The 15,213-nt window shown below is 49.6% G+C and overlaps 1 protein-coding gene across 7 annotated transcripts in view; it reads right to left on the bottom strand.

Moving 5' to 3' along the window:
• Positions 1-15,213, bottom strand: part of SHANK1 (SH3 and multiple ankyrin repeat domains 1) — a 112,972-nt gene that overhangs the window by 17,675 nt on the left and 80,084 nt on the right. For all 7 annotated transcript variants that reach the window (XR_013832406.1, XR_013832407.1, XM_079949212.1 and 4 more), the window contains 3 exons: positions 3,428-3,510; positions 1,895-2,019; positions 388-523 (listed from right to left, as the gene is read on the bottom strand). Coding sequence is in view for 5 of the 7 variants with exons in the window: in XM_079949212.1 (XP_079805338.1) it covers positions 388-523; positions 1,895-2,019; positions 3,428-3,510 (344 nt within the window). In the remaining 2 variants the exon portion in view is untranslated. The remainder of the gene's footprint in view (positions 1-387; positions 524-1,894; positions 2,020-3,427; positions 3,511-15,213) is intronic.

Genomic DNA, 15,213 nt, shown 5'->3' with positions numbered 1-15,213 from the left:
AAACTCACCATTAAACTACAAGTGTTATTCCCATCCTACTAACGCTTTTAGCTGTTTTCAAGGGTTTTTAAGATAAATTATAAATTTCCCCCATTCCTTATTAAAATTTTGGTCTTCCTGATTTCTGATCCTTCCGGCCACTTTAGGAATTTCGGCATAATCCATCTTCTTAATCTGCCATTCTTCTCTGGTAGGGACTTTATCTTCTTTCCACCTCTGGGACTTACTGTTCCTGTTTCTAAGCCCCAGCAGGTCCCATTCTCCAACTCAGAGAAGATTTCAAGAGTAGAGCCTTCCCATCTTTAACTTCTGAACAACATATTCCCCCCACTTCTTTTCTTTTTTTAAAAAAACCCCAAAGCACCATCCCAGAATGCACTGCGGTACCTTTCTTCTTCATGGCCTCTTCCATCTCCGGATTCCGGGTCACCATGACAACCTTCACCATCAAGTTGTTTCCGCCCTGCCGAATCATGTTGACGACCTGTCGGTGTCCAACCTTCACTACGTTCTGTCCATTGACCTGGAGTGGAGAGCTGATGGTTAAAGCAGTGCAGGCTGGGATGGAAGCAGCGGGGCAACTTCTGAACCATTTAGCAGGAACTCTCAAGAGAACTCTTCCTCTAGGTGGCTTCCCCCAGGTCTTGGAATGCCTCGCCGAGAGAGGCCTGTCTAGCCATGTCTCAGATGACCTTCTGCCAGCAGGCAAGTTCATTTTAACTTAGGCCTTCCTATAAGCAGAGCTGTAATTATGTAGAAGCTTACTAGTCTTTTCAAAAATTGATTTCATTGATATTTCACTTGCCTTGTTACAATGCTTTTCCTCTTAACTTTGCATTTCATTGCCGTTACAATAAAATATAACGAAATGCCGAATTGGCATTGTTAGTCACCTTGAGCACCACTTGGCAGAAAGGCGGGATGCAAATTTAACATACAAACGGGGTGGGGTCCAGGTTTAGTCGCACTTAGCACAGAGTAGACAAACTTAAGCCCCAGTGATTCCAACAAGTCAACTTGGAAGTAGGATTAAGGCTGCAGTCCTAACCACTCAGAGGTTGTTTACGTTGTCGGCATCCCAATGAATTAACTCCCAAGTTAGCGGGGCCGTCGCTGCAGCCTAAACCTGGATGCAACTGACAAATAGAGAGAATTCCTTCTTCCTCTAATATAACACAGGAACTCAGGATCACCCAAGAGAACTGATTAGCAGTTGATTCAGGAAAGGACTTCATTGCTAGAATGAAACACACAAGTAGGAGTAAGCTAGCCATTACTTTAAGGCTGGGGAGGCTCATGGCAACTACGGTCTGTTATTTTCCATCTCCGGGGGCAAAAATGCCACTGAATTCCAGTCACTGGGGAGCAAGAACAAGGAAATACTGCAGCTCTCACGCCCCGCTTGTGGGCACCCCAGCAGGATCTTGCTGATCACTGTGGGAAAATGAAACTTGGGTCTGACCCAGCAGAGCACTTCTGGTGTTCCTAGGACTAAATCAGAGGATTGTGGTGGTGGTATGTATAACATAATTGCAAAGTCCTAACAAAAGCCAAACATTTGCAGCATTATGTGCCATTCAGCCTAGTTTCTTTGTGAAACGCCTATTTATTTTTAAAACAGAAATAGAATGGGCCATCAAAGCTACAAACCTGTATGTTCAATGAGGGGAAACCCTGGAAAACATAAGGAAGCTTTGGAAACTGGTAATTAGAAAAAACAACAACACAGGCCACGCAATGGTGCGGACTTGCTTTGAAATGTGCGAGCCCAGTGCAGATACCCAAGGAAGCACTCGTGCACCCATATGCACCCTCCCCGTGCAACACGAGTGTAGCACAAGAGTTTGTGAAAAGTTCCAAGAGCAGCACAGAGGCAAGTCTGCCAAACCATTACCTCAATGAGGAAGTCCCCCATGCGGAGACCAGCCTGCCAGGCCACACCCCCTTCATCCACTGACTCCAGGTACTGCAGCGCAGGGAAAGCAGGGGTGGGTGTGAACTCCTCAATTGGGGTCTGCGCTGTAAAGAGAGAGGTGTGTTAAGTGATGCCCCTGGAGCTACATAAGCACCTGCCAGGCTGGGGTGGGCAAGCGAGTGGGGTGGCAGCAGGAGGGCAACACAGGGGATCATGGCTTTGCTTGGCATTTCTGTGACATCTCCTCTCTGTGAAAACAAACCACCGTTCGTTTCAAATCCCAGATCTGAAGACCCTTGTTTTCCAAAGTCAGGAGCGAGCGGTGGAGCTTGGGAAGTGCTTAACAGAGTCGGCGCTTCTGAGCAGTGTTAGAAACTCAGATATATAAGCTAGGCGCCAAATGGCTCCTTAAACCAAGGTTACAATCGCCAACGCAGAATGCCTAGTTGCCATTTTGGGGCAAGATGGATCCAAAGTCTTACTTTTCAAATGATGGACTGGCTGTGATTGATTCTCAGCTAAACATCTGGCTAGTTCAGATGACAACCTTGAGCTAGCTTTGGGAACTTAAAAGAAGAAAAGCCACTTGATCCAGGCACAGTCCACATATATTCTGGCCTATTCAAACCTCTTTCCTTAATGGTGACTGCTCCTGCTCAGGCTGCACAGAAAAAGCATTTTGGTTCCATAAATTCATTCTGATTGTGCAGATAAAATATAACGGATAGAATTCTACAGGATGGGGTATTAGTGCATGCAAACAGTCCAGATTCAATAATCCCCAGGCATGCACCTCCAGATGGTGGAAATGTCAGGCACCACCCTGGTTCCCACACATCTTCACTTGGTCACAAGTGTTTGAAAGCCAGGTGCAAAATGCGCCTAGCGCCTGGCTAATTTCAAACACTGTTTCTGTGTGTGTGCAAAGCACCATTCTCCCCCTTGAGGCCATGACCAGCCCCTGCCACACGCATCTGGGGCTAGGGGGCAGGTTTCTACGTCAAGGTCATCCCTGCAAGGTGAAGGTCAGCCCCAGCACCTGTCATTTTTTAGCACAGCTTACACCCTGGCTCTCTAGCTTAAGGTAAGCCAAATATCCAGAGCCAGCCTAGCTTTCTCTCCTGGAAAACCGAATTTTCCACCTTGTACCCAGCCTTTCGCATCAATTTGCATCCATTTCAGTACCTTCTGGCACTGTTTCTTTTAGGCCGAGAAGGAGAACTTTGGTCGTTCAGATGTTGCAGGACTGCAACTCCCATATTCCCAGGCTATCGGCCTCCTATCAACTCTCCCTATGCCCACCATTTCCTCAACCTACTATAAGAATGGCCACAGCCAGTTAAGCAGTCACTAATCTTCATTAACTGATTTTGAGCTTGCTCATGTGCTCTGAAACACGGGGAAGCAGTGGAGGTGGGCAGGCGGGCAGTGTAGACCTGGGCTCCTTTGACAGCCAGCCAATGGCTAGAGGTGGCCCTAGTGTCCAAGAGTGATGCTAACTCCCCCTCTCACCCTTGGCCCCTCTTAGCACAAAGCCAAATCCTTCGTTGTCCTTCTTCTGCAGCAGCACTGTCTTCTCTTTAATGATGTAGTCACTGCAAAGGAAAGAGACAACAGGACAGGTTAGGAGGCAGCCACATTCCAATGGGAATTCCCGACTCAGACACTCTTCCAATGTACAAAGAATAACTAGAGCGTAATACACTGCCCCACACTGCTAACACAGCATCACTCATGCAGGAAATCCACGGTGCACCTGGTTTGCAGAACTTGCTGGCTCCAGATTTCTCTTCCTTCCCCTTTCCATTGCTGGACAAAGTTCTGATACTGCAAATATGGGACCTACTGCACACTAACAATGGAACCCGCTAGAGGAGGCAGCGCATTGTCAAGGTTCTGAAAGGGCAAACAGGGTCAATGCAAAGGGAAATAGCACTGAACTTGTTCCTGCTGTAGGAGGCCTTAGCACTGCAAATGCAAGTGCAAAGCCTCCCTGGTCTACAGAGCTTAGGTTCTGGAAACCTAGAAGACACTACACAACATCTGATAGAAGCAGCACACGCTCAATGCAAATACAGATGTCAGTGCACAGAATATACCCATTACCCCCTTGGAATGCACTGCACAGTGCTCGCTATCTACAGCTTTGCCAGCAAATTTATAAAAAGCAAAGCACAATCTTTGCATTGCAAATATACACTGCATGGTGCTGTAGCAGTCCAAATCTAGCACGCGAGAAAGCAGCATGACTAGTACAGAAAACACTGCACAGACATATACTCCAAATACAGTGTCCACTGCACAACCTTTGTTACAAGCAACACAGAGAAAATAGGGCTTATTGCACAGGGCAACACTTCTGCAACACAAAATGTACCATGTATGCTCACTGGCACTGCATCAGACTGGCATAGGTTATGCAGAAGAAGCTGCATAGTCCCAGTGCACATGGCACATTCAAATCCAGAGCCTACTGCAAGTCTGGAGCAGTACTGAAAATATAAAGCCCACTGTTCAGCCACTCTATCCAGTACTGCAGAAAGAGTGCCACAGTGCAGGCAGCCATTTATTCTAGCTGCAAATACCAAAACCACAAGTACTGTACAGGCTTCAGGCACTGCAAATATAACCACTTCACAGTACTGCAAAACTGAAAATGCAGTGCCTGCTGCTGGTAGACACAGCACTGTGTGGTTAGAATGGCACACAACCATAAATCCAGTTCACTGGATATGACAAAAGTACTCTGCAGGCTTCACTGTGTTGGTACTATCAACCCCCCCCCCCCCCGCCCCAAGAATCCAGAGTCCACTGCTGACAGCAATCTGACAGGGAAACAGACAGCAGAAGGAGCTCCCTGTTTGGCAATCCTACAATTCTAGTCGATAACCACAAGTACTGCCACTCCAGCTGCCCTGACAGCATTCCTCCAAGTTTCCATATGTTACTTCCCTCATCATGGATCCCAGTTACAGACCTTACAACATGCACCCACAGCAGTCTCTACAACAGGTCCACTGAGCCAAACTTAGCCCACAGGTCATGTGCCACCAAGGACTTAATAAACCTCTTTTTGTTGCCTGCCAGGACTGCAGAAACAGGAAGGCCATCAAAGCATCTAGCAGGCCACACGATACACGTGGCTGGTGAGCAGCTTGATCTGGTGGGTCGCTAACCTATCCCATATTTATTTGAGTCTGTAGAAAGCATACCCTTAGCGCACCACAGGTGCTATTCAATGCACACAAAGCATTAGAAAGAGAAACGCGCACAGTCCATATTGGACACAGTTAAGAGGTATGTGTGTAAGAGATGTGCTCTTTTTAAGCACATTTTTGACTGGCAGGTGAACACATACAAGCAACACGCAGTGAACAGAAATGTGCGATGCTGCCACACCCACAGATAGCAACGCTGCCGACAGAAGGAGATTTCCTGGATACAGAGCAGACTTGGGAAAGCTGTGCCAAGTGAACAGACACCATCTCACAGCTCACCATGCTCACGAGTGAACTCCTGAGCCCCAGCATGTACATGCATGGTGATAACATCCTCACACCTTGTATAAATCTAATCCCCACCTGAAACACAGCGATGCTCAGCACCCCAAATACTTCCAAAGTATATTTATTTACTGCGTCTCTAATGCCACCCAATAACCAAAACAATGCACCTTCGTCATGTGCTAGACTGACACGTTGGGCTTCCATGTTCCTCCAAGTATGAGGGGCACAAGCAAAAAAACCCCCACACCATCTCCCGGTCCACTATCTTCACACAGATCCTCTACATTAGGGAAACATAATTCTGCACAGAATATCCCTGGGAGGGAAGCATTGGAGAAAGGACTATCAAGCATCTTAGTTCAAGGCCAAGCCTCTTGGGGCTAGAACCCGTGAGATTCTAGCGATCCACATGGACCCAACCAGTGGAAAGGAACAAGAAGAGGGAAGCGGCTCACATTTCTTGCTCCAAGTCCCATCTTCTGAAGCGAGGGCACTTATCACAACAGTGCTTTACAGAAGCGAAAACCTCTCTCCCCCCCCCAGCATTTTGGACACCCAGACCCAGCACCCTAAGGTAGCAAACTGCAAGTGACAGAACAGTTTTCCTTTGATGAGATCATCGTATCATAACATTAACATATATTTAACACATATATGAGTTCTCTGCAGAAACCCATGGCAAAACAAGGCCTTGGAAAGATCTCCCTTTTGTTCCTTATCCTCACAGGCCCAATCCAAGATACAACTAAACCTAGCTGCACACAGCTGCAGTTTTCAACACTGCAGTGTAACTGTAAAGGGATTTGGAAGCTCAATCTTCCAATTAAAAAGTGCATGGCTTATTCCGTTAGATATAATATATGCAGGGACTGGTGTACGTATTCAAGGGTTAACACACTGATACGATAAATGTGACAACATGCGTTGAAGCATGCATGTTATGCTCAAATGTTCACAAGTCAATGCAGACTCCGTATACAGTAATCTGTATGCACACAGTAAGTTAAGCTTATGTTCATGCACCAAATATATACATTTGGATCTACAGACCACAACGTGCAACTGCCCAAATTTTCATATGGATGTTAAAGGTGAACTGGGGGGTAGGGAGAGGAGGATCACATTTAAAACATACTGTACTCATGAACAAACCTGTATGTAAAACTGTCTGCATGCAACAGACTGTCACAAGGATATATCAATACACGTGTACATAACCAATGCACATGCTTGGAAGGAGTGTTGTTTAGTATGTGTAGAGGATTTAGCACATCATGCTCCACAGGGTCAGGCTTTTACTATGAAGAACAGAACAAACCATAATCCAGAATGCATGTGTGTTGCTTACCAGCACACAGCTCTGTGCATATGCACAGACCAGACATTAACACATATACATCATAGAGAGGCACATGCACACATACAATACTTTGCTTCCCAGAACTCCTCAGCCACCGTAATCTCAGGGCACAATACAGTTATGACGGCAGCATTAATCAATAGTGAAGCTGTATGCAGCGGATGGCGCCCATGCAGATGTGCACACACATACACACACATTCAAACTTCACAGACACATAAGCGCCCACAGCCACTTCACAGTGTACACGGAGAGTCTACACCCATGTCGTTTCCCACCCTCAAGAATCTTCATGCACACAGAGGCACTACCATGCATACCTTGCACAAATCATTCCCAGACGCTCTCTGTGCAGCCATACAGAGGTACACAAACCGTGTAGACGAATACCTAACCATACACACAGCACACCCCGACCCGTATGTAGAGATGCATGCACACGCACACATAAGCCCTCACTGACGCACACTGCGCGCGCACACACGCGCAATCCTCTCAAAAACAGGCACACACACCTCTCTCCGTAAGAGGCATGCTAATCTCTCTCTCCCCCCCCCCCCCCGGACTCTCCCTCGCTGCCTCGCGCGCGCTCACATACCTAATCTCTCTGGCAAGCACCTTCAACCCATCACACACCGTCAGCATCGTCCCCCCGTGGCTCCCCCTCGCATCCATCCATCCATCAATCCGGGCGGGCGCGCGCAGGCTGAATGGCCGGATGCATGGAGCGGGGGAGGCGTTGTGCGCGGAGGGCGCGAGCTGGGAGCCGGCAGCGGCGCTGGATGACTGACTGAATGGCTGCATGAATGGCGGGCGGGTGCGCGGGCGTGAATGGGCTGCGGAGGGCGGGCGCGAGGCGAAGGGATGAATGGGGCGCCGGGGAAGGGGGCCCGCGAGGCATGAATGGGGGCCGGCTCCGCTGGGCTGGGAGGCCGCCGCCGCTGCCGCACGGGCCAGGGCCCCACGGCCGTGCCTGCCGATGGCTGCTCCGCTTCCTCCTGCTCCTCTTCCGACCGTACCTGTAGATGTACCAGACGCTCCGGCGCCGGGGCCCCAGGGCCGGCCAGCTGGACGAGAGGGCCGGCTGCTGCTGCTGCTGGCTCCCGCCGCCGCCGCCGCCGCCGTCGTAGCGGGCCATGGCTCCGCCGCCGCCGCCGCCGTTGATCCCAGGCCCCCAGCCGCCGCTGCCGCCGCCGTGGGGCCCAGCCACATTCTAGGGGCGCGCGGTGGGATGGGGAGGCGGGCGGGGGGCGCAATAGCGGCAGTAGCGGCAGCAGCAGCAGCAGCGGCGGGAGGGCTGCACCATACTCACATCATGGCACCGCGGGAAGGAAGGAAGGAAGGAAGCAAGGAAAGGACGACGACGGAGCAGGAGGAGAAGAAGAGCGGGGGGCTGGCGGGCAGGCCGGCCTGCCGGCCTTGTTCATTGGCAGCAGGAGCCGAGTCCAACGCCGCCGCCGCCGCCGCCGCCGGAGCGAGCGGGAGAGCGCACGCCGACCAGCCGGCACGCTTGCTTAACCCCTTGCGCACAGGAGCACCCGGCGATGCCGCGGCACTGCAGGAAGCGGGCAGGCCGGCCGGATGGTTGGTTGGTTGGTTGGTTGGCTGGCTGGCCCAGCTGGCTCAACCTCTCGGTCGGTCGTGGGTAGCGGCGAGAGGGAGCCCCGCGCCTCTGAGCATGTGCAGAGCGCTTGGCGCCGAGTAGCCGCAAACAGAGCGCACGTGCACCCGACACACACACACACACACACACACACACACACACGAGAAGCATGAGTTCCGGCACCTCTCTTTTGAGAAAGTAAAGACTGCAAGAGACATGATGCTCATGGTCTTCCCCCTCCCACCACAAACGCACACCCCCCCAAGACAAATCCTTCCTCAATTAAGACTGTTTTGGCTCTACCTGATCAGTTGGAAAGCAGCACCCTATGACAACAGAGTAGGCAGGACAGGCGAGCCAAAGGGCCCTTCTTCACCCCAACACCTCATTCATGTTTTTTGTTACTCCATGCCACAAGAAGTAGTGAGGGCCGCTATCTTAGATGGCCATAAAAGGGGGTTAGACAAAGTTACGGAGGATGAGACTATCCGTGGCTATTGGCTACGGTAGTTAAAGGAAGGAAGCCTCTATCTGTTGGGGGTGGCGGCAATAAGCATGTTCTGCTTGTGGGTTTTCCAGAGGCATCTGGCTGGCTATTACGGGAAACAGGATGCTAGACTGAATGTCCTTTCCTTAGTCAAAACCAGCAGGGCTTGTTCCGTATGAGAGGATACCCTGCGGAAATAGAAGCCACCAAGGCCAAGCCAGCTACGGTTGCCTTTCCACTCTGTAACAAAACTGCATTTTGGGTCTAAGAGAATGGCTTGCTTTCTGAACAGCTGGCTCCATCTCTCTGGAAAGAGCTCCCTTATGATCCCCTCTCTCACTTGAGTCCTCCTGTCAAAAAGCTCTAAGATCACTGTATAAATAGGTTTCCTCACTCCCAACAGTAGGACTTTTTAGCACTGGATGACGGGTCCCTATAGGAACAGCCACAGGAGGGAATGGATTTGTCTTTGGAATTGGGGCAGCTGTTTGGAGAAGGGACTCTTTATCTAGTCCCCTGCTCCTGGTGCCATAGCTGCATTTGGGGCAAGGCAACTCTCCCTTAAGCAGTGGCACCAGTGCCAGCTGCAGCTCCCTCTTGGTATTCAGGGAAGAAGGGAGCCTTGGATAGAAAATCAGCAATGAGTGGGACAGGGTGACCCCAAATGCATGAATGGCTCCATTGCTGCCATGTTTTCAGCAAGCAAGGTTTCGACAGCTGCTTTTTCATTCAGGAACACCAGAGCCCATCACAGTCCCAAATACACATTACATTCCACGTAGTTCCTGCATATACATCATAGGGTGCACCTGAATTCACCCTTACTTCAGAGTACGCGTGCTCAGGATAAAGCTACAAGTACCAGTGATTTGCCTCCAAGCAAAAATGTGCATAGGACCACACACACAGATTTTATAGCTTAATTCTGTGCAGCATAACTTGGCAGTGAATACAATTTTGGTGAGTGAGCGTTACTTCTTAGCACACAGCGTTGGTGCCCTGTGAAAGTTTACTTGGGAGTTTGTTGTGCTGAATTCAGTTTGTTGTGCTTATAACTTAACCTTTGCAGGTAAGGTTGTGCTTTATCTTCCCAACCATCATGCAACTCTCTCTGTAGCATCCTTCAAGTTGCAGAACAGCACCATCGCCCCACCCGCCCACCATCTTTCTCTCACAGACATGTAAAATAAGGGAGTATTCTTCATGTACGGCTAGTCATATTTGCACACTCACACATACAAGCAGGCGGGCTTGTGAAGAGCAATCATCCTGCTCACCTTAAAGAATTTCCTCTAGGAAATTTCCGTGAAGGTGTTCCTTTTACAAAAAGTGGTTCTTTTTATAAAGGTCACAAATGTCTAACACAGGCGCCGACAAACAAGATAATAACTTACACAGATATATTTGCAAGGCTGCACAATAGTTCATACGGTATTTGCTTGATAGGCTACACAGATAGTTGCTTTGCGGGTGGGGTCCCCAGAGAACATAACAGAACAAGGGAAAGGATATCTTCCTCTGGAGTGCATAGAAGACTTTGACAAATGGAATGGCAGGTATTTATCACTAAGCAAGGCTAAACTTCAATGCAAAGGCTTTGAGCCACCAATACCCTCAATATATGTCATTGAAAGCAGCCCCACATGTCCCACCCCCACCCCCAATTGGCAGAAGTTCACTCAAGTAGCTGTGCTGTAAAGGTAAAGGTAAAGGTACCCCTGCCCGTACGGGCCAGTCTTGACAGACTCTGGGGTTGTGCGCCCATCTCACTTAAGAGGCCAGGGGCCAGCGCTGTCCGGAGACACTTCCGGGTCACGTGGCCAGCGTGACATCGCTGCTCTGGCCAGAGCCAGAGCCAGAGCCAGAGCCGCACACGGAAACACCGTTTACCTTCCCGCTGGTAAGCGGTCCCTATTTATCTACTTGCACCCGGAGGTAACTGCTAGGTTGGCAGGCGCTGGGACCGAGCAGTGGGAGCGCACCCCGCCGCAGGGATTCGAACCGCCGACCTTTCGATCGGCAAGTCCTAGGCGCTGAGGCTTTAACCCACAGCGCCACCTGCGTCCCCCCAGCTGTGCTGTAGATCAGACAAATTAGATACTTTTCAATGCTTCTTGTGATATATTTTTAAAAAGAAAAGCACACATTCCTATAGCCACAAAAGTTGATTGGGGGAGGGAGGAGATGCTATTTTTCAGACTGCTGGTATGTACAGGGACATGATATTGATATGTATGCAAAAGGCACACTGTCACAAGGTCAGTAATGTTTAAACGATCTCGATAAGGTGACACACACACTGAACTAGAGTGACACATTACCTGTGGTGATGTTTGTCTCATCAGATGGGGGCAAACTGCATGTTACTTGCAGATGCATGCAATAAAGGCTTAAGAGTTTTTTTAGAAGAAATAAAAGGAAGGAAAGAAAGAAAGGAAAGAAAAGAAAAGAAAAGAAAAAAGAAATGAAAAACAGCTTTGGGGAGAGGCCCATTTTTGAGAAGAGAAGCAGTGTGCGGGGTGTGTGTGTGTGTGCTTAACCCTTCCTCCTCTGGACATGTTACTTCTCTTAATCTCTCTCATCCTGCCCACCCAGCCAAGGCTGCTTTTCCCTCTGCAGTATTTCAGCTGCAGGTTTGCCCCCATAAATTCAGAGCCTACCGTTAAGCAGTGGCTAAAGGTGATTCACAAGAGGTCAGCATGAAGGGGAAACTAACTGCCTATTTCTGACACAATACAGAAGGTGGGAGCAACTGCTGCCGCAGTAGAAAACTAAAACTATTCTGCCCCCTGGGCAGGATAAATGGGACAAAACGTCAAGTGTGCATAAGCTCTCAGTCTTTCTCTCCTACATGGGCACACAACGTTCAGGAACTTGGCACGCACAGCGGTGAAGTAACAATGCACAGCTCTTTGCAAAGCACAGTGTGCAAACTCTCTAAAACTAACAGCCTTCTCCTTCAACACACACTTCCCCGCAACGATTGCACCTGCCTTCTCATGACTTATGCTTCTTAGTTCTTCGAAGTCAAGAGATTTATCTCCCCCATTGGTGGGTGAACCTTGTCCTGCCCTAGCAAACAAGTCTCCCACTTCAAATTTTATTCCCGTTACAGAAGCAGGTCAGGACACAGGTGAAGCGAAATGGGTCACAACAGGGAAGGGGGGAGACGCGCGCTGATTATTTCCCTGCCACCAAAGCATTCCCGTTACACACTGCCCATCCTGGCTAACACCCACGCCACTCACCCAGTCACATCTGTCCCCATGGTGCTGCCCAACTGGTTCACGTAGCCGCTGGCATCCTGGCATGACCCATCTTCTCTGTCTGGCCGCAGGCAAAGACCACTGCCCCAGGGGGTTCTGGGCCTATCCAGCCACTTGGCACCAAGAACCCTAAGCAGGAATCGTGCGAGCCCCGTGGTGGGAAAAAGGAGGGGCAAGCTTCTGCACGGGCGAGCAGACCCTCTGCGGCGGCACCTCGGCCAAGAGCTCCGGATCAAGCACTCCCGTTTCCAGATTCAAAGCCAGCTCAGTTTCGGATGCACTGCCTGCCTTCTGAGCTCAAGGACATATGCCGACAGAAGGAAACACAGCGCAGTGCGAATCGGAGCATCTGCGGCACACAGGCTCGGAATAACTGGGTCCGCTGGGGAGGGAGAGCCAAATGGAAGGATCCAGGGCGACGGGGAAGGGTGGGGCAGAGCGCAGGTTGAACTGTGGAGGACAGTGGTTTGAGATTGAGGATCACAGGCAGGAGCCCGAGGGACGGAACAGACGAAGGGAGCCAGTCGTGCACATAAAAACCCCATCAGAACACTGAGATGTTCCCTGTGGCATGTGGGTCACAAAGGAGGGCAGAACTGCCAGTCCTGGGAATGGCTGGGGTTGTGGGCTCGTAATCTGGGGAACCGGGTTCGTGTCTCTGCTCCTTAACATGCAGCTGCTGGGTGACCTTGGGCTAGTCACACTTCTCTGAAGTCTCTTAGCCCCACTCACCTCACAGAGTGTTTGTTGTGGGGGAGGAAGGGAAAGGAGAATGTTAGCAGCTTTGAGACTCCTTCGGGTAGTGATAAAGCGGGATATCAAATCCAAACTCCTCCTCCTCCTCCTCCTTCAGAGGCAAGTGGGGACATGGATCAGAATTTGGGGCATATCAGGACAGTAAGGAGGAGAGTTGAGGAACATATGGCTTGGAAACTAGAGTAGGGGATGTGAGCTGACTCTACAGTAATGATATTAGTTTTGGGGTGAAACAAAAGGGTTTCGGGCAGGAGAGCAGGAAGGTTCCAACAAAGTGACAAGCTTCATTTGTACTTGTTCACGTTAGCACTTTTTGTTTTTTGTTGTTGTTGTTTATGGAGCCAGGAGAGGGTGAATGACAGTAGAGGTCAGTCCATTAGGGCGAATGCAGCCCTGACCCACCAACCTCAGTCTGTCCCCAGCCAGCTGCCTCTTTCTTTACAACCAGTCTACGGGGTGCCTCTGCCTGCCGTTGGGTCTGGCTCCACCTACTGTTGGTCTCCCTGCATTCAGCCCTATAGTCTGCATGGGCACCAACCACTGTTGGTGAAAGAGGGTCAATGGGCATGAGAGAGAGCAAAGAAGCCTGTCATCCCGGTGCCAGAATTGTAGAGGTAGTGTACATGGGGGGGGGGGGTGGAGGTTACACTAAGTCATAGAAGATGGGCATATCACCAATTTATGTTGGAAATGTGAAGAGATTGAAGGGACATTTATACACATGTGGTGGGGTTGCAAGAAAGCCAAAGAATATTGGGAGATGATATACTCAGAACTAAAAAAGATGTTAAGGGTTCCAAGAAACCAGAGATGTTCTTATTGAGTATAGTAGAGGGGGAAATACCCAAGAAAGTACTTAGTAACATCTCATGGAGGGATGTGTGTGGAAGTCAAAGAGTGTAAGATAAATGATGACAATTGTATAACTGATGTATTAAGATATATAAAATGCATAAATGTGTTTTTTTTTTTAAAAAAAAAATGGTGTATCAATTAAGATCAGGGGTAAACTACATGTTACACACAAAAGTGTGTTAACTATAGGCCAGTAACCCTTAAGAAACTGTGATTGATATCAGGGAAGTGGTAGCAAGGAAGCCTCGTGGTGCAATGGGTCTGTGTGCCTGGCTGTTAAGCAGAAGGTTGCTGGTTTGAGCCCACCCAGGGACGGCTGAGAGCACGATTCCTATATTGCAGGAGGTTGGACTAGATGACCCTGGGGGTCCCTTCCAACTCTACAATTCTATGAAATCTAAGGTGAGGGAGAATGAGAGAAGGTGCTTAATCCTCTCCCCACCTGCTGTTTTCAAATTCTCATTTTTCCTCCCTGTGGGGTTTTAAATGTATGGTTTGCTCTTGCCAGGTTCTAAGAATGGACTACTTTAGTCAGCTTTTAAGTTTTCAGTTTAAGACGTGCCCAGAGAGGACTTAAGAAATCTTGAGTCTACATCAGACTTTTAATCTACCTGGGAAGTTTGCCACCTCTTGTCAGTTCTTTTTATTTATGGGCTGACAAGAGGCCTGTAAACTGAGACAGCGGTAATATGTACGAGATTTAAGAAGCCTAGGCTGAGGAGCTACAGACAGAGTCCAGTAACCATTTGGAGCTGCAGGGACTGGGAAATGGTCGTGGGGCCTGGAAGTAGGTTAGCGGGTGGCAATTGCCTGCTCCACCAGGCCTTTGAGTCGGCACATCAAGGCGTCCTCCAGATTTGAGGGGGTCCGCAGCACAGTGGCCTTTGGGGGTCTTCTCCCATGCCTGTGAGCCTCCCACTAATCAGACCCTGTGGTGTGGCACTGGATGGCACTGGTTTTAATTTTCCCACAATGCCCCACAGAGCCAAGCTGAGTGTAACTCCAGGGTATTGTGGGAAATTTAGATAGCTCCTTGTAACTGCCTCCTGTTGGGTGAGCAGGGGGATGGGGTTTAAGGCAGGAATCAGTGCCAGTGAGTTGCACCAGACTTTCGGAACCAGGCAGTTGCCTGAGGGTGCCAAGTGCTGCTACCAGCCAGTTGGATGAGGGGAAAGAGACCTGACTTGCAGATCCTCAAGTGCCCCTGTTTTCCAGGGACAATCCCGGATTTTTAGAAGCCGTCCTAGTTTCTGGTTTGATCCCAGAATGTCCCATTTCTCCTTAGGACATCCCTATTTTCATCAGAGAAATGTTGGCAGGTATGGAGTTATCCGAGCCATCTGAAGGCAGCCCTGTATAGGGAAGTTTTCAATGTTTAATATTTCATTAAGTTTTTATATATGTTGGAAGCCACCCAGAGTGGCTGAAGAAACCCAGTCAGATGGGTAGGGTACAAATAGTAAAA

Source organism: Podarcis cretensis (genome assembly GCF_951804945.1).
Source record: "Podarcis cretensis genome assembly, chromosome: 13".
Taxonomy (NCBI): Eukaryota; Metazoa; Chordata; class Lepidosauria; order Squamata; family Lacertidae; genus Podarcis; species Podarcis cretensis.
The sequence above is the reverse complement of the archived record's forward strand: the minus strand, read 5'-3'. Positions and strand labels throughout refer to the sequence as shown.